A 22,195-nucleotide genomic window follows, 5' to 3' on the forward strand; every position below is an offset into this window, starting at 1 on the left:
AAATTCACTGCTTGACTGAGGGACCTTACCGATAATTGTATGTGTGGGGTAGAGATGAGGTAGTCATTCAAAAATCATGTTAAACAATATTATTGCACACAGAGTGAGTCCATGCAACTTATTATGTGAATTGTTAAGCAAATGTTTGACTCCTGAACGTATGGCTTGCCATAACAAAGGGGTTGAATACTTATTGACTCAAGGCATTTTAGCTTTTACCATTTTTTATTAATTTCTAAAAATTCCACTTTGACATTATGGGTATTGTGTGTAGCCCAGTGACACAAAATCTCAATTTCATCAATTTTAAATTCAGGCTGTAACACAACAAAATGTGGAAAAATTCCAGGGGTGTGAATACTTTCTGAAGGCACTGTATGTGGTGTGTGTGTGTGTGTGTGGCATCAGTATGCATGTGTGTGTGTGTGTGTGTGTGTGGCATCAGTATGCATGTGTGTGCGTGTTTTGTGTGTGGGCGTATGTAGTGTATGTGTGTGTTGGGGTATCAAATCAAATCAAATGTTATTTGTCACATGCGCCGAATACAACAGGTGTAGTCCTTACAGTGAAATGCTTACTTACAAGCCCTTAACCAACAATGCAGTTTTACGAAAAATAAGTGTTAAGTAAACAATAGATAAGTAAAAAATAAAAGCAGTAAAATAACAGTGTAAGTATGTGTGAGTGTGTGGGTAGAGTCCAGTGTTTGTACATAGTCCGTGCAGGAGAGTTAGTGCAAAAGTGTATGTGTGTTGGGGTATGTATGTGTGTGTTGGGGTGTCAGTGTAAGTATATGTGAGTGTGTGGGTATAGAGTCAGTGCAAGAGAGTTAGTGCAAAAAAGGGTCAATGCAGGTAGTCCAGGTAGCCAGTGATGTACTGGGCCATACTCACCACCCTCTGTAGCGGCTTGCGTCGGGTGCCTTGCAGTTGCCCTAACAAGCGGTGATGCAGCCAGTCAAGTTGCCCTCAATGGTGCAGCTGTATAACTTTTTGAGGATCTGACGGCCCATGCCAAATCTTTTGAGCCTCCTGAGGGGGAAGAGGCGCTGTCGTACCCTTTTCACAACTGTGTGGGTGTGTGTGGACCATGTTAATTCCTTAGTGCTGTGGACACCAAGAAACTAAGCTCTTGACCCGCTCCACTACAGCCCCATCAATGTGGATGGGGGCGTGCTCGCCCCTCCATTCCCTGTAGTCCATGATCAGCTCCTTTTTTTTGGTGATGTTGAGGGAGAGGAGGTTGACCTGGCACCACACTGCCAGGTCTCTGCTCCAATGAGTTTGCTGCAGTGGATAGTGGCCGTCTTATGGGCTCCCGACCAATTCTGCTATACCCTACAATAACACCTCCCACTTCCTCATTGTGATTCATGTCTTGGGGGAACACTCACCTTTCCACCAATTTATGCCACAATCTAGGGGTCCCAGCAAAGAGCACCTAACACACACACACTATACCCCACCCCAATGTTTATTTTTAGCCCAGGACGTCCTGTATGGTGAAAGGAGTGACGTTATGGTTGAGGGGGGCGTGTAGGGACTTTTATGTATACCCACAGGGCAAACACCCTGAATGTTCAATGTTTATTCCCCATGTTCAAACACACATCCACTGAAACAACAAAACTGTTTTCAACATAGGGAGCAAAGTGGTACATGTAGTGTGTCAATGTGGGAAGATACTTGGGGGTCTAATGCTGTTTTTGGTGTACAATGGTCTACAATTTATTTTTAAAGTTGCATAAAGGCAGAGCACTGCTGACATGGGCTAATTGAGTGACTGTCAATAACCAGGCTTCCATCCAACCTTTTTATGCGAGTAAAGTACATGTCAGATAAATGTCACAACAGGCCTGATGGAAATAGCAAATTTGTCACTAAACTCTCCAATCAACAAAACAAAATACGCTAGACAAGGTGGAATATTTTACTGTCTGTAAAATTAACTGTTACAAGCCGGCTACCACCTGGTACTCTACCTTAGAGATTGCACCTTAGAGACTTCTGCCCTATGTAGATAGAGTAATTGAACACTGGTCACTTTACTAATGTTTACATCATATTTTTTGTTCTGAAATCATTTCTGTAGTTAGATACATAGCTCACCCTATATCTATGCTGTATACATCATTCTTAGTATCTTGTGTAAATTCACCCGGTGTATACGTATATACTGCATTTGGATCACTGAGTGCTATTTGGGTTATTAATTACATGCGTTCCGAAATTTGATATTTTTCTTCTTTTTTTTCTTCTTCTTATTTACATTTTACTGCATTGTTAGGAGCTAGTTCCATAACCATTTCCCTGCACCTGCTATAACATCTGCTAAACTGTGTGCGTGTCCAATTAACTTTAATTTATGTTTATATAAACCATCATATCAAAGTAAACTTGCAGTCACGCGATTATATGTTGTGTGGTCCTCCCACTACGACTTGAGAAAGCATGCAGTTTATTAGGCTACGGATTAAATAAGTTATGATGAACTTCACAGGGTGAAGAAAGTTCATGGTGATGAGCTTGATGCTCCTTTCCAATAAATATTGAGGGTCTTATAATGGTGACATGATGATCGATGTGTGGCTGCCGTTTGACAAATAAAAATGATCTCGCTCTTTTTGTCCTTAATAATCTCATCATGTACACTATACCCACACTGTATATGCTAGCTGTTGACTAGAAAGCATTTATCAAAGACCAGAGTGGGAACATTCACTATATAACGCAAACATTTTTGTGAGGAAAAAAAGTAGAGTTGAAAATGCAATGGAAAACCATTTAACTTGAATATTTTGTATTCCTTACATGGGTTTTTTTTATTATTATTTATGTGCACAACACTATGTCATCACGTACAGCCTTTTATTCCACAAAAAGTCAATTTGATGGAAACACATTTCTGGTGGGAAAATGCACATATTGTTTTTATACAGATTTGTGAATATTTGCCTGAAAATCTGTCAGCAATTGGATGGAAACCTAGCTAGTGGCTGACATAACAAGTTGAAAACTGCTGATGCACTACCAAATTCCGAAATTACACCTTGAGACGCCGACTGATTTCCTATATGTGGTCAGCGGCCCCCTAGCGTCCGCTAGTCTGATCTCTGATGTCACCCCTAAACTTGTTTTGCTGTTCTTTGTTACAGAAAATAACATATTGATTCTTGACAGGGGGTGGGCAGAGGAAACAATCTCATATTGCAACAACCACACACCTGTCTGTGGACACAAATCTGTGATATTCTCACAGAATAAACACTCATATGTTACCACAAGCCTGTCAGTGTTATTTGAAAGACTCATTTAGACACATTGACTTATTAAGAATCATGGTATGGCTCAATACTCATAAACTGTGGGTGGATGGATGACAAATGAACATGCAATAAATACGGTATACTCACCTCACCTTCCCCAATGCTGATAGCCAGGACCCACCCCTTGTTGTGAGACACGCGCGCCAGGGCTTCTCGGGTAGCCAATCACTGTACGTTATTTTCCCCGTGACATCATCTGCCACTCCTCTTACTAAAGTAGGAAACAAACACCGCTCGAGAGAGCAGAGGGGGGAGGGAGAGAAAGAGAAGACATATTTACATCTCTCACACAGCCTCCGTCAGAGAAAACAGCGAGAAAATACATTTGGTGGACAGTACTCAACCAGACCATACATCTTGTGTGATTTCGATCAAATTGTGCAGGTGAGAATCGACATTTGAAACGGTTGGTTGTCGTGGTGTATGGTTGAAGACAGAAAAAGGACACCGAAAATTGGATCATCAACTTAATATGGAATTTCGTAAGGAAACATTTTTATCCGAACATCAATTAACTTTAGAAATATGTGTTGTCTTGTGGAGGGAAGGTCATATTTATACTTGGTCGTTAGCCTCTATGTCTGGTAAACAAGGTCTAGCGAGCTAAAGCTGTCACCACCACCTCACTGAAAATATCACAAGCCTTCGAACGTGACCAGTCTGGCTGGGCAAGGAAAAAAAGCAAGTCAGGGAGGGAGAGTCGCTAGCTAGCCATATATGCTATAGTATCGTTTTTCTAGACTAAGGGTAAAATAGCGATATATAAGGTAATTCTCCGTGGTTGTGCTTTAACTGAACATCATTTAAAAACAATACCAGTTAACAGCTAGTTGCAATTGCTAAACAATTTTTGAGAATTGATCGAATATTACTTGATGCTGGTTGATTTCAATTAGTTTCATTTTAACAGCGCATAAGGAAATGTTAACATTTGAATTGCTAATTAACCTGATAGCTAGCTATGGCCCCTGTTCAAAAGTATTGCACAAATAGGGAATAGGGTGTCAGCCTATATGTGCACATATTCATTTTAGTATTCGCGCTAACGTTATCAGAAGACGTCCAAACAACAGGAAGATATGGTTAGTAGACAAAGAAAGCCCAAAAGAACAAGGGTCAAAACGTGGCTTATATCTAATTCACAAATCTATTTACTAAACAATTATTGCCTTTGTTCTCGACAATGTTGCTTGTCAAGCTAATCTACGTTAGCTGGCTAGCTCTTGTTTCGTACTTAGCACTATTTAGCTGTAGCGTGACTCAGTGGTTTTGGGCCATATCAATGTATTTAATTGTGTTCTTTGTCTGACCATAACCATATAGCCAGCAATGTTCCAACATCTAGTGGAAAGCCTTCCCAGAAGAGTGGAGGCTGTTAAAAGGGGGGCCAACTCTATATTAACGCCCATGATTTTGGAATTAGATGTTCAACGAGCGGTTGTCCACACACTGTTGGCAGTGTAGTGTAATCTGGAGGCTAGCGTTTTTGTTGTTACATTTATGTTATATCTAGGCAAGTGTGCCGTGAATAAGCACATTGTGCCCATGAATACGCCATTTCCCCCCCAAGGGTGTGATTAGGCTACATTCAGACAGATTAATGCGTGTTTTGTTTCGGGTTGATTGCATTAATTGGTTGAAACAAATTTGCCTATCTGATAGTCGCTATAGGCTCTGGAGGGATGGACGCATGTGGAGCACATTGATTGACGTGGCCTCATTGACATCTGTCGGGGAGCATCAGGGTGAAGCAAAAATACAAACTATTTTTGTGTGTCCAGTAAAAAGTATGATGGCTTGCAAATACTATTTATTTCTCTTTGAGAAGGCGATGTGTGAGAGCATTTGTGTTCCATGCATGCCCAGGTGGCAAACAGGTTGTCGGGCATCAAGCAGGCCACGAGCATCCAAGTACTGCTCGTAACAATCTGAACATTTCAGGCCAGGCAACCTGGTCGTCACCACAAAGTCATAAGCCCCACCTGTTTCTACAATTTCTCTTTGAAAACATCTTGCCTTTTCGGCTGTGGTAACTAGTGGAAACCAGACAACGTCAACAATCGTGGTGCTTGCAGGGGACTTTGCTTTGCAGTCAGCAGGCAGACACGTGATACGGTAGAAGAGGCTTTTCAAAGGAAATCCTTGCCTGACAGGCCACCTTGGTGGGGGTTGGGGACTACACTCTGTGGTTGGAGAGTGCAAAGGGCTGTCAGAATTTTTTGTTTGTCCTTCGCATCCTCGCAGGGCCATAACACGGACATCTCTGAATGTTCTGAGCAGGCTGCTGTGGCCCCTTCTTGGCAGAGCATTTTTTATGTTTTGGTCATAACCTGTAATATAAATCTGTTTATTTCCCTTGCAAAGTTACCTGTTGTTCATTAGCTGGAACTTAAAGACATGCTTGGGAACTTTGGCGTCTATAGGGCTCCCCCCAGCAATGTTCCAACATCCCGGTTCGGGTTATTTTTTTAACCTCCAACTTTGGGCTGGATGTGTCTGTGTAGTTCATACATGGATAATCTATGAGCAGAATTACTGTTTTACCTCAAATAGCTACATAATCCCTAGTTTGAAAGCGACTGTTTTTCAATCTACACACAATAACCCATAATGACAAAAAAATACCTTATTTACATAAGTATTCAGACCCTTTGCTATGAGACTCTAAATTGAGCTCAGGTGCATCCTTTTTCCATTGATCATCCTTGAGATGTTTGTACAACTTGATTGGAGTCCACCTGTGGTAAATTCAATTGATTGGACATGATTTGGAAAGGCTAACATCTATCTATATAAGGTCCCACAGTTGACAGTGCATGTCAGAGCAAAAACCAAGCCATGAGGTCGAAGGAATTGACCGTAGAGCTCCGAGACAGGATTGTGTCGAGGCACAGATCTGGGGAAGGGTACCAAAACATTTCTGCAGCATTGAAGGTCCCCAAGAACACAGTGGCCTCCATCATTCTTAAATGGAAGAAGTTTGGAACCACCAAGACTCTTCCTGGAGCTGGCCCCCCGGCCAAACTGAGCAATTGGGGGAGAAGGGCCTTGGTCAGGGAGGTGACCAAGAACCCGATGGTAACTCTGACAGAGCTCCAGAGTTCCTCTGTGGCGATGGGAGAACCTTCCAGAAGGACAACCATCTCTGCAGCACTCCACCAATCAGGCTTTTATGGTAGAGTGGCCAGACGGAAGCCACACCTCAGTAAAAGGCACATGACAGAGTTTGCCAAAAGGCACCTAAAGGACTTTCAGACCATGAGAAACAAGATTTTGTGGTATGATGAAACAAGATTGAACTCTTTGGCCTGAATGCCAAGCGTCACTTCTGGAGGAAACCTGGCATCATCCCTACGGTGAAGCATGGTGGTGGCAGCATCATGCTGTGGGGATGTTTTTCAGCGGCAGGGACTGGGAGACTAGTCAGGATCGAGGGAAAGATGAACGGAGCAAAGTACAGAGATCCTTGATGAAACCTTCTCCAGGGCGCTCAGGACCTCAGACTGGGGCGACGGTTCACCTTCCAACAGGACAACGACCCTAAGCACACAGCCAAGACCACGCAGGCGTGGCTTTGGGACAAGTCTCAATGTTGTTGAGTGGCCCAGCCAGAGATCGAAAATCTCTGGAGAGACCTGAAAATAGCTGTGCAGCGACGCTCTCCATCCAACCTGCCAGAGCTTGAGAGGATCTGCAGAGAAGAATGGGAGAAACTCCCCAAATACAGGATTGCCAAGCTTGTAGCGTCATACCCAAGAAGATTCAGGGCTGTAATCGCTGCCAACGGTGCGTCAACAATGTACTGAGTAAAGGGTATGAATACTTATGTAAATGTGATATTTCAGTTTTGTACAAATATATTATTTGAAAATGTGCAGACATTTCTAAAAACCTCTTTTAGCTTTGTCATTATGGGGTATTGTGTTTAGATTGATGAGGGGGAAAAAACAATTTAATCAATTTTTGAATAAGGCTGTAACGTAACAATTTGGAAAAAGTCAAGGAGTCTGAATACTTTCCGAATGCACTGTATGTGACATTGTATGCAATTTTCTGTGACCACTTTTGGCTCATGAGCGCTACTTTGACAACTACTGGCTAAATAGTATACAAAAGTACCAGATAATCTCTAAGTGTCTTGCTATAGCACCTTCGGGGTTAATCACAATCCAAGGCGGAATGTTGTTTGAAAAAAACTGATCAGCAAATGTGACTCATTGGTCTATTCTCCCCCTATTGGCACTATTCTGTCCTTGTCACACAGAGGTGGTGAATAGTGTAAATAAATATCCATCAAGATGTGCTTCATCGTGATAAGCTGGAGGAGGACCAGCTGACATTGTTATAGGCCTAGTCATTTATGGTAATGACACTTTGACACATCCTAGTCCTGACTCCTGTTGATGTGCTCAGCTCCTGCCAAGGAGGGGAGCTGAAAAAGTGTTGGGCCTAATTGTTCTTCTCACCGTTCATTCCCTGTTTTCTTGTGCGCAATGAGGAATTTCAACTCTCTTTAACTTTGGTGGTAGAATCCTTGCCTCCCCCCCCCGTTTCTTCATTAGTTTTAATGTTCCTTCCTGGTATGTTATTTTCAAATGTATGTGCCCAACCACCACAACTACATTTGGCCACCTGAGTTACACACAAACTGTTATGCATGCAGACACACGCATACATACTCCCACATTAACAATACACCTTGCTCCCGTTTGTCAACAGCGATGGCCCAAGAGACGAGCCTGACGCCTGTGCTTTGTGCCACTGGCTGTGGTTTCTATGGCAACCCCAGGAACAATGGCATGTGCTCGGTCTGCTACAAGGAGCATCTGAACCGACAGCAGAGTAGTGACTGCGGCTTGAGCCAACTTAGCCCAATGGGTAAGTTCCCCCTCCACCCTCTCACTGACCACACACAACACAAATCTACTTCAAACAGTGCGTCTCCCTCCCCCGCTAAAATTCACTATTTGCATTAGGGTTGTCACAATACCAGTATTGCGATACTACGATACTCTTTGGTCCTTTAAAAAACCTACTGTATGATCCATATTGTGTGCTATAGCTTGGAAAGGAAGCATGTGATTCTGGGTGACAACATAAGGCTGCTTGTTTCCAACATTAGGACTGTTTTCCTCAGGAAATTTAGTCCGCTTCATGTTTTGTTTCCTTGTCACGATACCTCGGAGTATCGTGATAACCCTAATTTACATACACGTTATGGACCAGCTGCGCTCTTGAGCGGAAACCGTTGAACCAAAATTGAGTCTCATCTCCCATCTGAGATTGATGTTTTGCTTTTGCTGTATCACAGGAGCAGTCGGTAGTTCTACCTCTGATGCCTCAGCCATCCAGAGACTGGAGGCCAGTCTAGCCAAAGTAGACACGTCATCTGGCTCTGCTGCAGACATGGCTAGGTAAGGTGTGAGTGTGTGTCCGCATGTGATACAATGGATGTCTTATTGCTTTATGCTCTCTCATATCTGTAACTTATCATTTTCTTTCATTCACCCCCTCTGCAGAACCATTCAAGGCTCTCTTCCAGTGACTCAACAAATGACAGAGATGAGCATCTCAAGAGAGGATAACCCAGATTCCCTAGAGCCTGGTAAAACACACACTTCTAGAGGGAAACATTGCTCTGTTCGACCCACTTTACCATTGGCTAATTCTATGCACACTGACTTGTATACCTCAGACCCAACTGTGGTTTTATAAACAGCCTGCCTAAAATAAACCAGTTTTAAAAATACCCTTGTATGTGAGTGCTAAAACTGCCTCAGAAAAAAGAACACAGGAACCCTGTTTTATTTTAATCCTAAGACTGAAAGAAGTGAATATTTAACAAAGTGCCTTTCTCCTCTGTTTTCTCCTTCAGTTGTGAGTCAGCCTACTGCCTCTAGCCCTGTCACTGCCAGCAGTGATGAAGTCAAGGAAGACACCCCCAAGCCCAAGAAGAATAAGTGCTTCATGTGCCGCAAGAGGGTGGGCCTCACAGGTGAGCACGCCATAGCAGGATGTGGTGCTTCTTCAATGAAATGGGATGACAGGTTTGAGCAATGTATACGATGTCATGCCGTTCTTGCAAAAGAGATTGGCCATGTTCCAGGCCACCTACTCTACAGTTGCACAAATAGTGAAGTCATATTTATGGGATTCCTGCAATGTAAAACACTACTTCTGCATTTGTGATTGGTCTCATATCTACTATGTATAAATATTGTCTAAACACAGCAGGAACCCCATGCAACGCGGCTGCAACGTAGGTGGTTTGGAAAGTAACCGTAGTCTTTCTGTGTCTTTGGTCTTATTAGCAGAGGTTAATTGTTATTGAGTTGGAGTTTGGTTCATGCTGTGGTTCCCCTCTAATCTCTGACCTTTTGAACTCTACTCCAGGGTTCGACTGTCGCTGTGGGAACCTGTTCTGCGGTGTCCATCGGTACTCCGACAAGCACAACTGTCCTTACGACTACAAGGCGGAGGCAGCTGCCAAGATCCGCAAGGAGAACCCTGTTGTGGTCGCTGACAAGATCCAGAGAATATAGGGTTAAGAACCATCCACACACAGACTGGAGTATGATTGTGAACCCTTGACATGAACACTGGCACGAGTGGCAAAAGGATAGGAGTCATTTTTAAAATCACAACCTTGAGAAAATAAAGAGTTCCTGCCCAAGGGGGAGATGCATGAACGGTCACTTTTTTTGTTTTCCCTCTTTACTGTGTGTCTTTGCCGATATTCTGGAGAAAAAAAAATACATGTATTATCTTTTAAAAGAGCAGCCCAGGGTAACCTTCCAGGAGAGGCATGTCTATTCTGCAGAACCTATTTCTATCTGGACGTTCCATCACAACTGAATACAGCCCCAGAGCTGTTTGGCCACTTTGTTGCCAAATAGTCGACAAGCCATTTTTTCTAAAGTTGTGTGCACATGCAGTATCCCGACGAGTTCAGTTGAATCTCCATTTCTACTTTCCGTTCCCATTAGTGTCAGTCGGGTCAGTTGTCCAATAGGTATGACCACTCCAGAACTGCAACACTCTCCCAAAAAGCAGTTGGGCCTTTTTTCAGACCATCTCTCCTACCTGCCTACCTCACAGCAGCAGGTCATGTTTCTCATCACATTGTCCGTGTGAAGCCTTTTTCCTAATCGTCTGTTACAATCACTTCATTATTGCCAGAGGAAGGCACCATTTCTGTTTCATCACTTGAACGCCACGGTCAGTCTTTACGTTCATTGGAAGAGGCGTGAGAAGGAGGACAAACCCATTTTTACCAACTCATGTGGAACAGGACTTTTAGTCAAGGAGGTCCTAGACTAATCTAAGGTCAGAATCTCCCAACTGTGGTCTCAGGCAGAGGGTTGCGTGCAGTTCTCTGGGTGTGGCTTGGGCACTACCTATCTGTTTTTTTTGGCTATATGGGGGGTATGAATGGGATAACTGCATGGGTTGCTCTATCTTAAATCATGTAAAATATCTGAATGAATTGCTAGGTCATTATTTTATCCGCTGAGACATGTTTAATCCCTGTTTTTTTAATATATTAATATAGTACTGATATTAGCACATGTATTCAGTGCAGTTGTGAAGTGAGACAGCCATGCTATGTGTTGTTTTTGTGTGTGTGTGTTAAGTGAGATTGAGTGAACACGTGGGTGTCAGATTGTGCGTTCCCCCATCTCCTTATTTTGTTAAGCAATATCCTGTAGCCTTGCACATGTTTACAAGGCTACAGGAGCATGCCAGAATTGCGATTTGAAAAATAGATTCCATAGTTGGATTCCAACTTATCTTTTCAGCTTTCTTTCTGCTATTGGTCTGTGTGTGAGACTTTCCTTGGCTGTGTGAGACATTGACAGTATGTGTCCTATGTTGATCTTTCTTTTTCTCCCATAGGGACGAGGTTTTTACTTTTTAAAAGAAAGGTATCCGTTTCAGTTTTTTCCTTTGTTAGTTATATGCAAATTTGTACAAAAAAACTAACTATTTATGTATTACATAATCTTGCTACCCAGCATTACAGCATAATTGTATCATGTAAATAAAGACTGTGTACAGAGACATTACAAGGCCTGGTTGTATTGGTTGTTTACGTTATAGGAGTAAATATGTGGGCCAGTCAGACTGCTTGGAAGCACACTGTTTTCAAACGCAGTGTTTTATCGCACACCTGTCACAGGCTTGGGGGAGTGCGTCGGCAGATAGTCACGCTGGCAGCTGCTCAGACAGCGGAGGCCGGGAGAGTGCACAAGAGGAAGACGGCAAAGGCGACTACTCGGCTCAACTCCCCCAGTACCTCAATGTCATTCCTCCCTGCCTCAGGGCATGGAGAGAAAAAAAGAGGACGGCTGATGTGGCACATGTGCTGGGGGATTAGAGAACCAACGTGTTCCGTTCAACCTGACCCATGAACAGCTGGGGAGGTCCCGTAGCCTACCTCTAGGGGTTGGGACAGACACTCCCACCCCCTAATCTCTTTATCTTATGGGTGTCTGTGTTTCACTTGCCATTTGTGTGTGTGCATGTGTCTGGAAAGCTGGCTCAGTGTTTGACATCAGTGACAGATGTGTGTATGACATGAATGCACCTCCGTCTACTGTGGGGAGTTAGGGGAACTAAGGAGATTGTTTCTGAATTCCGAATCAACCACTAGCCCCTACACCCGAGCCACTGCTGCAGATCTGAGAGGATTGGATAAGCGTTATGGTAATGACTTCTTCTTGCCTTTAGATTGACAACATTTCCACCCAGCCAAACAGGAGGGGCTTGGGGTTGGTTTTGGATTCAGGGAATGAGAGCACGCTCACAAGGAGGGCCATAGGGGAAAGTGGGAGTGTTTTTGAGAGGTCAGGGCGAGCTCACAGTGAACGTGGGAAATGGACAGGCTTGAGATTATGAAGGGGTGACCCGAGGTAGCGTCACTAAACTCTCGGCGCATAACCAGATTAGACCAGTCTGAGCCCGGTCCCTACGATGAGACACTTCCTCACCATACAGAACACTCTAAACACTAGAAATACACACTCACCTTTCCCTTTTTCATTATGTTTAATCTGTTCTCTGCTTCTCCATCCTTATCTACCATCCGACGTGTTCCTCGCTTTTGCCCAGACTAAATGGATAAAGAGAAAAGGAGAGGGAGACACGGCTTCGCAGGTGTGCCCTTGCTCTAGGTGTAACATTAAGTGTCAGTAGCGATCTAGGAAGCTCCTTTGAGTCACTGAGATTACAGGAGTGGGGCATCACAAGATATTTGAATCATTGAGAGGGAACAGGGGTAGTGGGAGAAAAAGGGGGACATTGATAGAGGGTGTGTGTGTAGGTGAGTCAGTTGATTAATGATGGAGTGGGTGAGCAGGGATGGGAAAAAGTAACTCATTGTGAAAGTTAAATGTTTCATTAACATGACTAAAAGGCCAATCATAGGTCCAGAGGTCACAACTTTGGAGTGATTGGGACAAAGGAAACGTGCTATTTGTCTTGACCTAGTTTTACATTACTGCGTTTGAAACTGCTAACCACCTGCTGGAGACAAGCATTAGAGGATATTGTGACAAAGGACCTGCTTGGGGACACCTTAGGCATTCCAGAAATGCTTTGAGTCATTGCAGCAGCCAGAGTCAGGTAAACCACAAAGTCGCCAACTTTGTAGGTGAAGAATACATTTGAATATATTGTAAAGATGGATCTATATCATTTTATAATTACATTTCATACAATACAAATGACTCATTAAAAAGCTATAACAAAGGTATTCTTGTCATAAGAATTATATGGTTTTTGTCTTCTATAAGTCACTATAGTGATAAGTGGATATAATATACACTGCTCAAAAAAATAAAGGGAACACTTAAACAACACATCCTAGATCTGAATGAATGAAATAATCTTATGAAATACTTTTTTCTTTACATAGTTGAATGTGCTGACAACAAAATCACACAAAAATTATCAATGGAAATCAAATGTATCAACCCATGGAGGTCTGGATTTGGAGTCACCCTCAAAATTAAAGTGGAAAACCACACTACAGGCTGATCCAACTTTGATGTAATGTCCTTAAAACAAGTCAAAATGAGGCTCAGTAGTGTGTGTGGCCTCCACGTGCCTGTATGACCTCCCTACAACGCCTGGGCATGCTCCTGATGAGGTGGCGGATGGTCTCCTGAGGGATCTCCTCCCAGACCTGGACTAAAGCATCCGCCAACTCCTGGACAGTCTGTGGTGCAACGTGGCGTTGGTGGATGGAGCGAGACATGATGTCCCAGATGTGCTCAATTGGATTCAGGTCTGGGGAACGGGCGGGCCAGTCCATAGCATCAATGTCTTCCTCTTGCAGGTACTGCTGACACACTCCAGCCACATGAGGTCTAGCATTGTCTTGCATTAGGAGGAACCCAGGGCCAACCGCACCAGCATATGGTCTCACAAGGGGTCTGAGGATCACATCTCGGTACCTAATGGCAGTCAGGCTACCTCTGGCGAGCACATGGAGGGCTGTGCGGCCCCCCAAAGAAATGCCACCCCACACCATGACTGACCCACCGCCAAACCGGTCATGCTGGAGGATGTTGCAGGCAGCAGAATGTTCTCCACGTCTCCAGAATCTGCCACGTCTGTCACATGTGCTCAGTGTGAACATGCTTTCATCTGTGAAGAGCACAGGGTGCCAGTGGTGAATTTGCCAATCTTGGTGTTCTCTGGCAAATGCCAAACGTCCTGCACGGTGTTGGGCTGTAAGCACAACCCCCACCTGTGAACGTCGGGCCCTCATACCACCCTCATGGAGTCTGTTTCTGACAGTTTGAGCAGACACATGCACATTTGTGGCCTGCTGGAGGTCATTTTGCAGGGCTCTGGCAGTGCTCCTCCTGCTCCTCCTTGCACAAAGGCGGAGGTAGCGGTCCTGCTGCTGGGTTGTTGCCCTCCTACGGCCTCCTCCACGTCTCCTGATGTACTGGCCTGTCTCCTGGTAGCGCCTACATGCTCTGGACACTACGCTGACAGACACAGCAAACATTCTTGCCACAGCTCACATTGATGTGCCATCCTGGATGAGCTGCACTACCTGAGCCACTTGTGTGGGTTGTAGACTCCGTCTCATGCTACCACTAGAGTGAAAGCACCGCCAGCATTCAAAAGTGACCAAAACATCAGCCAGGAAGCATAGGAACTGAGAAGTGGTCTGTGGTCAACACCTGCAGAACCACTTCTTTATTGGGGGTGTCTTGCTAATTGCCTATAATTTCCACCAGTTGTCTATTCCATTTGCACAACAGCATGTGAAATTTATTGTCAATCAGTGTTGCTTCCTAAGTGGACAGTTTGATTTCACAGAAGTGTGATTGACTTGGAGTTACATTGTGTTGTTTAAGTGTTTCCTTTATTTTTTTGAGCAGTGTATATTCTACAACAGGGGTAGGCAATCAGCCTCGGCCAATTCTTGTCGGAGTGGATGGTCGGAGGGCCGGAACATAATTATAATAATTTGTACACTGCAAATTGACCACAACTAAGGCTCATACTTTCATTACATTGAGACACGATCACATACAGTGCCTTCAGAAAGTATTCATACTCCTTGACTTATTCCACATTTTGTTGTTACAGCCTGAATTCAAAATGTATATATATTTTTTATCTCGCCCATCTACACACAATACCCCATAATGACAAAGTGAATGTTTTTAGAAATGTTTGCAAATGTATTGAAAATTAAATACAGAACTCTCATTTACATAAGTATTCACACCCCTGAGTCAATTCATGTTAGAATCACCTTTGGCAGTGATTACAGCTGTGAGTCTTTCTGGGTAGATCTCTAGAAGCTTTGCACAATATTTGCACATTATTCTTTAAATCATTCTTCAAACTCTGTCAAGTTGGTTGTTGATCATTGCTAGACAGCCATTTTCAAGCTGATTTAAGTCAAAACTCTAGGCCACTGTGTATATTTGGCCTTATGTTTTAGGTTATTGTCCTGCTTAAAGGTGAATTTGTCTCCCAGTGTTTGTTGGAAAGCAGACTGAACCAGGTTTTCCTCTAGGATTTTGCCTGTGCTTAGCTCTATTCTGTTTATTTTTATCCTATAAAACTCCCTAGTACTTGCCAATGACAAGCATACAAATAACATGATGCAGCCACCACCATGTTTGAAAATATCAAGAGTGGGACTCTGTGTTGGATTTGCCCCAAACATCCAGTATGTGTGAATGCGGGTGCCCCGGCCTGGTAGCCTGTTGTCAGATGTAAAGCACATCATGTCCAGGTGATAGTGATATGTCGTCTCCTGGTGGCTGTCCTCTGTAACTGCCTCATGTTGTCCAGGCTCACTGCCCAGCAGCCGCTCAGGTCCAGGCTGCTCAGACGCCTGTTGGCGGTCATCAGGCCCAACGCCGTCTCGATGGAAATGTCACTGCGGACAAGGCTGAGGTGGCATAGTTGTTGTAGTGGAGGACTGTGGGGTCGGGTGGCGGGGCGCTTCAGAAGCTTCTGGAACACAGGCTCCAGCGGACAGGGCACTGCCACCAGAGAGACCCTCTCCAGGAGGGGAGAGCCGGACAGTAGGCACCATAGCGCCCCCCTCAGAGACCTCCAGGACATGACGGTCTTCATCTGGCGCTGGTCAAAGGAGAAGCTGGAGGAGACAGAGACAGAGACAGATGAGCACTGAACAGGATATCACACAACTTCAACGGGAAGGGATATACAGAAACTTACACAATGGTGCAGTCAACACCATGGTGTGTGTATGTGTGTGGGGGGGGGGGCTTACATCCTGGTGCAACACTAAATACAGATACCCAGAAGGTACAGGGGATCACATGACCCACTCTCAAAGACAGGACCTGCATAGAAAATGACTGGGGATTCCCAGTTGGCATGTGACCCTTTGAGTCATACCTCTTGACAGTGCAGCAGTTTACCTACTTTAGAGAGAGAGAGCACAATTGGGGTAGGCAGGGTAGATCCCTGTCCTCTTCCTCATCCTCTTCTTCCTCCTGGGGGGCTAAAGGAGGCTCAGCGTGGACGACGAGGCTCCTCAGCCTGGGACAGGCATGGAGGAGCTCCAGCACGGGTGTGTGAGAGCTGGTTCTGACCCCCTCCAGGGTGAGAGAAACCAGGAAGCCCTTCATAGCACGCAGGGCAGGCAGCAGCTCATCCAGGGGCCCCGGGAAGCGCACAGAGAGTACCCTCAGCTGGCCCGCCCACCTGGCTAGGCCTGCAGCCAGACAAGACCCCTGGCTAGGCCCGTCCTCCTCACAGTCCAGTGATATAGAGCGCAGCTCGGGGCAAAGCTGACTTACAGCCTCCAGAGTCCCACCAGACATGCCCTGCGCCTCCCTTAGACGTAAGGTAAAGCCCTCACCCCCTGCCCCCCCCACTCCCTCTTCTCTTCCTTTCTCAACACTGTCTTCTTCTATTTCCTTCCTTGTCCTCATCTGGGCATCACTTCTTCCACCTCCATCTCCCATTGTCTCCTCACCTGTACCCTCATCCTCACTCTCACTCTCACTCGCCCATGAGAAACGGTTGTCGTTTTCCTCCTCTTCAATTTCCTCCACATCTGCTCCTGATATCTGGCCTGTGTCTGTGGCCCTCCCACTCTGCCTCCTCTCCCTCCACACCTCCCAGAGACTGGGCAGCCCCTCTCTGGTCGTGAGCTCCTCAGTCCCTCCGAACTCCCTGCTGTGTATGAGGCCACAGGCCTCCCCCAGGCCCTCCATTGCCACTCTCTCCAGCCAGGGCAGGGAGAGCAGGAGGAAGGCCACGGCAGCCACCCCGTCCCCCTCCCCAAAGCCCCCATCCAGAGCCAACAGGCTGCCGAGGGGGGGTGGAGGGGCGTAGGAGGAACCCCCCAGGCAGAGAAGGCCCTCGGGGGGCAGGAAGCGGCAGCGGGACACGTCGAGGTGGCGCAGCGCGGGGCAGTGGCGGGCGACCACCGCCACAACCTGTCTGTCACAAGGGGTGCCAGCTAGAGAGAGGGAGCGCAGGGAAGGCAGACAACCCAGCAGGTCACACTGGACATGGGCAGACACCTGCTGGGCTCCAGAGAGGTCCATGGAGTGCAGGCTCTGAGGGAGATAGTGAGAACCCATACATACAGTGAGCTCCAAAAATTATTGGGACAGTGACACATTTATTGTTGTTTTGGCTCTGTACTCCAGCACTGAGTAACGATGAGTGAGAAAGTTAGAGGCATAAATGTCATACCCCCCCAGAAATGCTAACCTCCCCTGTTACTGTAATGGTGAGAGGTTATCATATTTGTGCATCTAACTTTCTCACTCATCATTCTTTACAATTCATTCAGGATTATCCATAATCATGGTAGCATCCACATTAATGTAGAAGTGTTGCTACATATTCTATTCTTATTTACAATAAAAGTGACTCCAAAATAACACAATAGATTATTTACAATGAATTTGTATTGAGCACAAATTATTCTGAAACACAACTAAAACAAACAGCAAATGCATCCAACAAGTTTCTAGTCACAAGCTTGATGTAATCATTGCGTTCTAGGAATATGGGACCAAATACTAAACTTTTGACTACTTTAATACACACAAGTTAATTTGTTCCAATACTTTTGGTCACCTAAAATGGGGGGACTATGTTCAAAAAGTGCTGTCGTTTCTAAACGGTTCACACGATATGGATGAAAATACCCTCAAATTATAGCTGTCAGTCTGTACTTTAACTTCATAGTCATTATATCATTTCAAATCCAAAGTGCTGGAGTACAGAGCCAAAATAACAAGAAATGTGTCACTGTCCCAATACTTTTGGAGCTCACTGTAACACATACATAACACATTCAGTGAGGGAAAAAAGTTTTTGATCCCCTGCTGATTTTGTACGTTTACCCACTGACAAAGAAATGATCAGTCTATAATTTTTATGGTAGGTTTATTTGAACAGTGAGAGACAGAAAAACAACAAAAAAATCATGAAAAACGCATGTAAAAATGTTTATAAATTGATTTGCATTTTAATGAGGGAAATAAGTATTTGACCCCCTCTCAATCAGAAAGATTTCTGGCTCACAGGTGTCTTTTATACAGGTAACGAGCTGAGATTAGGAGCACACTCTTAAAGGGAGTGCTCCTAATCTCAGCTTGTTACCTGTATAAAAGGCACCTGTCCACAGAAGCAATCAATCAATCAGATTCCAAACTCTCCACCAGGCCAAGACCAAAGAGCTCTCCAAGGATGTCAGGGACAAGATTGTAGACCTACACAACGCTGGAATGGGCTACAAGACCATCGCCAAGCAGCTTGGTGAGAAGGTGACAACAGTTGGTGCGATTATTCGCAAATGGAAGAAACACAACAGAACTGTCAATCTCCCTCGGCCTGGGGCTCCATGCAAGATCTCACCTGGTGGAGTTGCAATGATCATGAGAACGGTGAGGAATCAGCCCAGAACTACACAGGAGGATCTTGTCAATGATCTTAAGGCAGCTGGGACCATAGTCACCAAGAAAACAATTGGTAACACACTACGCCGTGAAGGACTGAAATCCTGCAGCGCCCGCAAGGTCCCCCTGCTCAAGAAAGCACATATACAGGCCCATCTGAAGTTTTCCAATGAACATCTGAATGATTCAGAGGAGAACTGGGTGAAAGTGTTGTGGTCAGATGAGACCAAAATGGAGCTCTTTGGCATCAACTCAACTCGCCGTGTTTGGAGGAGGAGGAATGCTGCCTATGACCCCAAGAACACCATCCCCACTGTCAAACATGGAGGTGGAAACATTATGCTTTGGGGGTGTTTTTCTGCTAAGGGGACAGGACAACTTCACTGTATCAAAGGGACGATGGACGGGGCCATGTACCGTCAAATCTTGGGTGAGAACCTCCTTCCCTCAGCCAGGGCATTGAAAATGGGTCGTGGATGGGTATTCCAGCATGACAATGACCCAAAACACACGGCCAAGGCAACAAAGGAGTGGCTCAAGAAGAAGCACATTAAGGTCCTGGAGTGGCCTAGCCAGTCTCCAGACCTTAATCCCATAGAAAAACTGTGGAGGGAGCTGAAGGTTCGAGTTGCCAAACGTCAGCCTCGAAACCTTAATGACTTGGAGAAGATCTGCAAAGAGGAGTGGGACAAAATCCCCCCTGAGATGTGTGCAAACCTGGTGGCCAACTACAAGAAACGTCTGACCTCTGTGATTGCCAACAAGGGTTTTGCCACCAAGTACTAAGTCATGTTTTGCAGAGAGGTCAAATACTTATTTCCCTCATTAAAATGCAAATCAATTTATAACATTTTTGACATGCGTTTTTCTGGATGTTTTTGTTGTTATTCTGTCTCTCACTGTTCAAATAAACCTACCATTAAAATTATAGACTGATCATGTCTTTGTCAGTGGGCAAATGTACAAAATCAGCAGGGGATCAAATACTTTTTTCCCTCACTGTACTATAGATTATAAGGGGGACCAAAGCCTGTCCTAACCTGGCAGCGAGTCCCGATGAGGGTGCAGAGGCTGGGGGTGACCAGGGCAGAGTAGCCCCCAAGAGATAGGGTTCTGAGCTGAGGGATCAACAGGAGGTGCAGCGCTGCACGGGACAACTCACGCATGGAGGACAGGACAGACAGGAGCTCCTCTACCAGCTCAGACGCTAGAGAAAGAAACAGACAGAGAGAGGGGACACACAGACACACACACTTTTACCAGTAACAAGTGGACTAATCATGTGCACATTTACAAATGACCAGAAATGGCGGCATATACATACACATACACATTCCCTTCCAGTTCCTGTGACAGACTCACGCAGCAGGTTGAAGGGGCCCATTACATATCTGAAGGAGTACTGATCCATGTAGTTGTCAGTGTAGTCTTTGACCCACACTTCCTTCATGTTCTCTGCCAAGTTCCGCAGACAAAGCTGGGTCAGTCGGGGAGGGTGACCATCATCCTCCTCCCATCTTCCTCGTCCTCTAATCTTCCTCTTCCTCACTACCTGTTTCTCAGCCCTGGGCTCCATCATGGCACGGAATAGAGGCATCTCCAACTCTCAGCTGACTCAGGTGGCCTCTCGCTGGTTCAAGGTTCAATGTTGTCTACAATAGTGGCACCATTGTGTCCTTGCAGGTATGGAAAATATATGCAGTTGAAGGGCTGCAGTTTAAGTAATTAGATTGTAGTAATGAGAGTAATAACATTGTAATAAAGCTACAGTCTACAGTTCTCACACACAGTGAAAATAAAGATGAAATACAAAAACTACATTTTTCACATATTTAAAATAGAATAAAACTTACGAGATCGGCTGACAAATGTTTCGCAGCAACCCTTGAGCCAGAGGGAGGCGAAGGGGGACGTCCGTATTGTTGAAAGTACCAAGTATGTCGGTCCTACTGTATAATTTACCGTAAAAGGTTTATCAGCTGTACCTTCAAATAACAACCTTTGATTTAGGGATATCGTTGCCAACAACAAACAGCACATACATTAACACTACATAGACCAAACGTACTATCGCCAATAACAGTTTATTTGTGGGTGCGAAATTCGATGCAACAGTCAGATCAACGTTATTATTTACTTAGACAACAGTTTAACTGGCAATAAAAACCGTATCTAAAAACAGCCATCGGTTTACAATATCCTTTCCAATCTACCGTTTACTTCCTGGTGTTACAATCCGACTGTAGGGTGTTCGGGTCCGGGGCGTTGACATCGGGTGTGGAATTATGGGGAATGTTCAAGAACCCCAACCGTTACAAAGTGTTTAAAACGGATATCGATGCGTCTAGCTCAGTCTAGAATCTGTCATAAGTCTGTATGTTTCATAAGCAGAAAATATATTTGAAGTGATGACAAATTCAACACATAAATAGGTATAGAGGCTACATTCATACATAGCTCCTAAGTAAGCTTCATACCGCTTCCATTCATTTGATTTACCTTAAGGAATTGGTATAAAAGCAATTAAATATAAATAGTATAACATCCAATGTTGATAGGTATTAGGATGTTGAAAACTCAATAATGTATATTTAAAAATACTGTGTGTAGGCCTATAGAATATGGAATTTTAATTGGAATAATCAAACTAGTCCCAGCAGTTTAATCAAAATGTTATAAGGTTGATTTCCTCTATGGATCAATGAGCTCAGTCCCTTGATCAGCAGAACAGAGCGGTATCATGTGTAACGGGGGTTAGGTTAACCTCCACTGTACGACTGCCCCATACTGGTCTCAACCAGTGATCCTCTGCTTTGCACTGATAACATGTACAGCATGTGCTAAAACATTTTTTTCCAAATGTACATGTTTAATGGAGTTAAGAACATATCGTGACAGCCCTCCTTCACAACTTTCCAACGGGTTGAGCCACCCAAAAGGTACCAATTGAATGGCTCCATCCGCGACATTTCAAGATGGCTGTGGAGTGAGTTCACGATATGTTCTTAACTCCGTTACATGTTTATTTAGTAATTTTTTTTGGCACATATGCTGTAAATGTTATCAGTCACTTAGGGGAAGCTACCTACAGGTAAAGTAATAATAATATGCCATTTAGCAGACGCTTTTATCCAATGCGACTTACAGTCATGCGTGCATACATGTTTTGTTTTTGTGTATGGGGTCCCGGGGATCGAACCCACTACCTTGGCGTTACAAGCGCCGTGCTCTACCAACTGAGCTACAGAGGACCAGATACACTGACAATCAGTGCTTAATTTGTCAATCGGGAGGTGATGGGAACAAAAAGTGAGCGTGAGAGGGGGTGACCTGGTAAGCGCTGAGGTACTGGAACGCATACATTTTAAAATAAAACATTGCATGCATATCATCGCATTTGCGTAGTGGCATAGAGCAGTAGAGTAGAGGCACTTACAAAAGT

The 22,195-nt window shown here is 44.6% G+C and overlaps 2 protein-coding genes across 4 annotated transcripts; one reads left to right on the plus strand and one right to left on the minus strand.

The window, feature by feature from the left end:
- Window positions 1-3,563: 3,563 nt before the first annotated feature.
- Window positions 3,564-11,388, plus strand: LOC311144795 (AN1-type zinc finger protein 5-like). Of its 2 annotated transcripts, none has more exons than XM_084180929.1 (6): window positions 3,564-3,807; window positions 8,045-8,203; window positions 8,637-8,739; window positions 8,845-8,930; window positions 9,201-9,320; window positions 9,719-11,388. In XM_084180929.1, exons 1-6 carry the CDS (start codon window positions 3,798-3,800, stop codon window positions 9,865-9,867), a joined length of 627 nt encoding a protein of 208 aa, XP_084037055.1. In that variant the 5' UTR covers window positions 3,564-3,797; the 3' UTR covers window positions 9,868-11,388. The 2 variants fall into 2 exon arrangements, with proteins under 2 accessions (XP_084037055.1, XP_084037056.1); XM_084180930.1 differs by having other exon boundaries at window positions 3,564-3,709.
- A 3,301-nt stretch (window positions 11,389-14,689) lies between these two features.
- LOC311144921 (uncharacterized protein) lies at window positions 14,690-20,997 on the minus strand. Of its 2 annotated transcripts, none has more exons than XM_084181100.1 (5): window positions 20,607-20,997; window positions 20,116-20,429; window positions 19,794-19,960; window positions 16,256-17,400; window positions 14,690-15,962 (listed from the first exon to the last, which is right to left on the minus strand). In XM_084181100.1, the coding sequence occupies exons 2-5, from the start codon at window positions 20,348-20,350 to the stop codon at window positions 15,584-15,586; spliced, it is 1,926 nt and encodes a 641-aa protein (XP_084037226.1). In that variant the 5' UTR covers window positions 20,351-20,429; window positions 20,607-20,997; the 3' UTR covers window positions 14,690-15,583. The 2 variants fall into 2 exon arrangements, with proteins under 2 accessions (XP_084037226.1, XP_084037227.1); XM_084181101.1 differs by having other exon boundaries at window positions 20,116-20,463; window positions 20,607-20,990.
- Between the last annotated feature and the right edge of the window lie 1,198 nt (window positions 20,998-22,195).

The sequence above is a fragment of the Coregonus lavaretus genome (genome assembly GCF_964263955.1).
Source record: "Coregonus lavaretus genome assembly, chromosome: 17".
Lineage (NCBI taxonomy): Eukaryota > Metazoa > Chordata > Actinopteri > Salmoniformes > Salmonidae > Coregonus > Coregonus lavaretus.

Coding starts and splice junctions, on each gene's coding strand:
- LOC311144795 (XM_084180929.1), top strand. Junction 8,204..8,636: donor GAGCCAACTTAGCCCAATGG/GTAAGTTCCCCC, acceptor GCTGTATCACAG/GAGCAGTCGGTAGTTCTACC. Junction 8,931..9,200: donor CCCAGATTCCCTAGAGCCTG/GTAAAACACACA, acceptor TTTCTCCTTCAG/TTGTGAGTCAGCCTACTGCC.
- LOC311144921 (XM_084181100.1), bottom strand. CDS start 20,350: ATGCCTCTATTCCGTGCCATGATGGAGCCCAGGGCTGAGAAACAGGTA. Junction 19,961..20,115: donor GGGCCCCTTCAACCTGCTGC/GTGAGTCTGTCA, acceptor TTCTTTCTCTAG/CGTCTGAGCTGGTAGAGGAG. Junction 17,401..19,793: donor TCATCGGGACTCGCTGCCAG/GTTAGGACAGGC, acceptor TATCTCCCTCAG/AGCCTGCACTCCATGGACCT.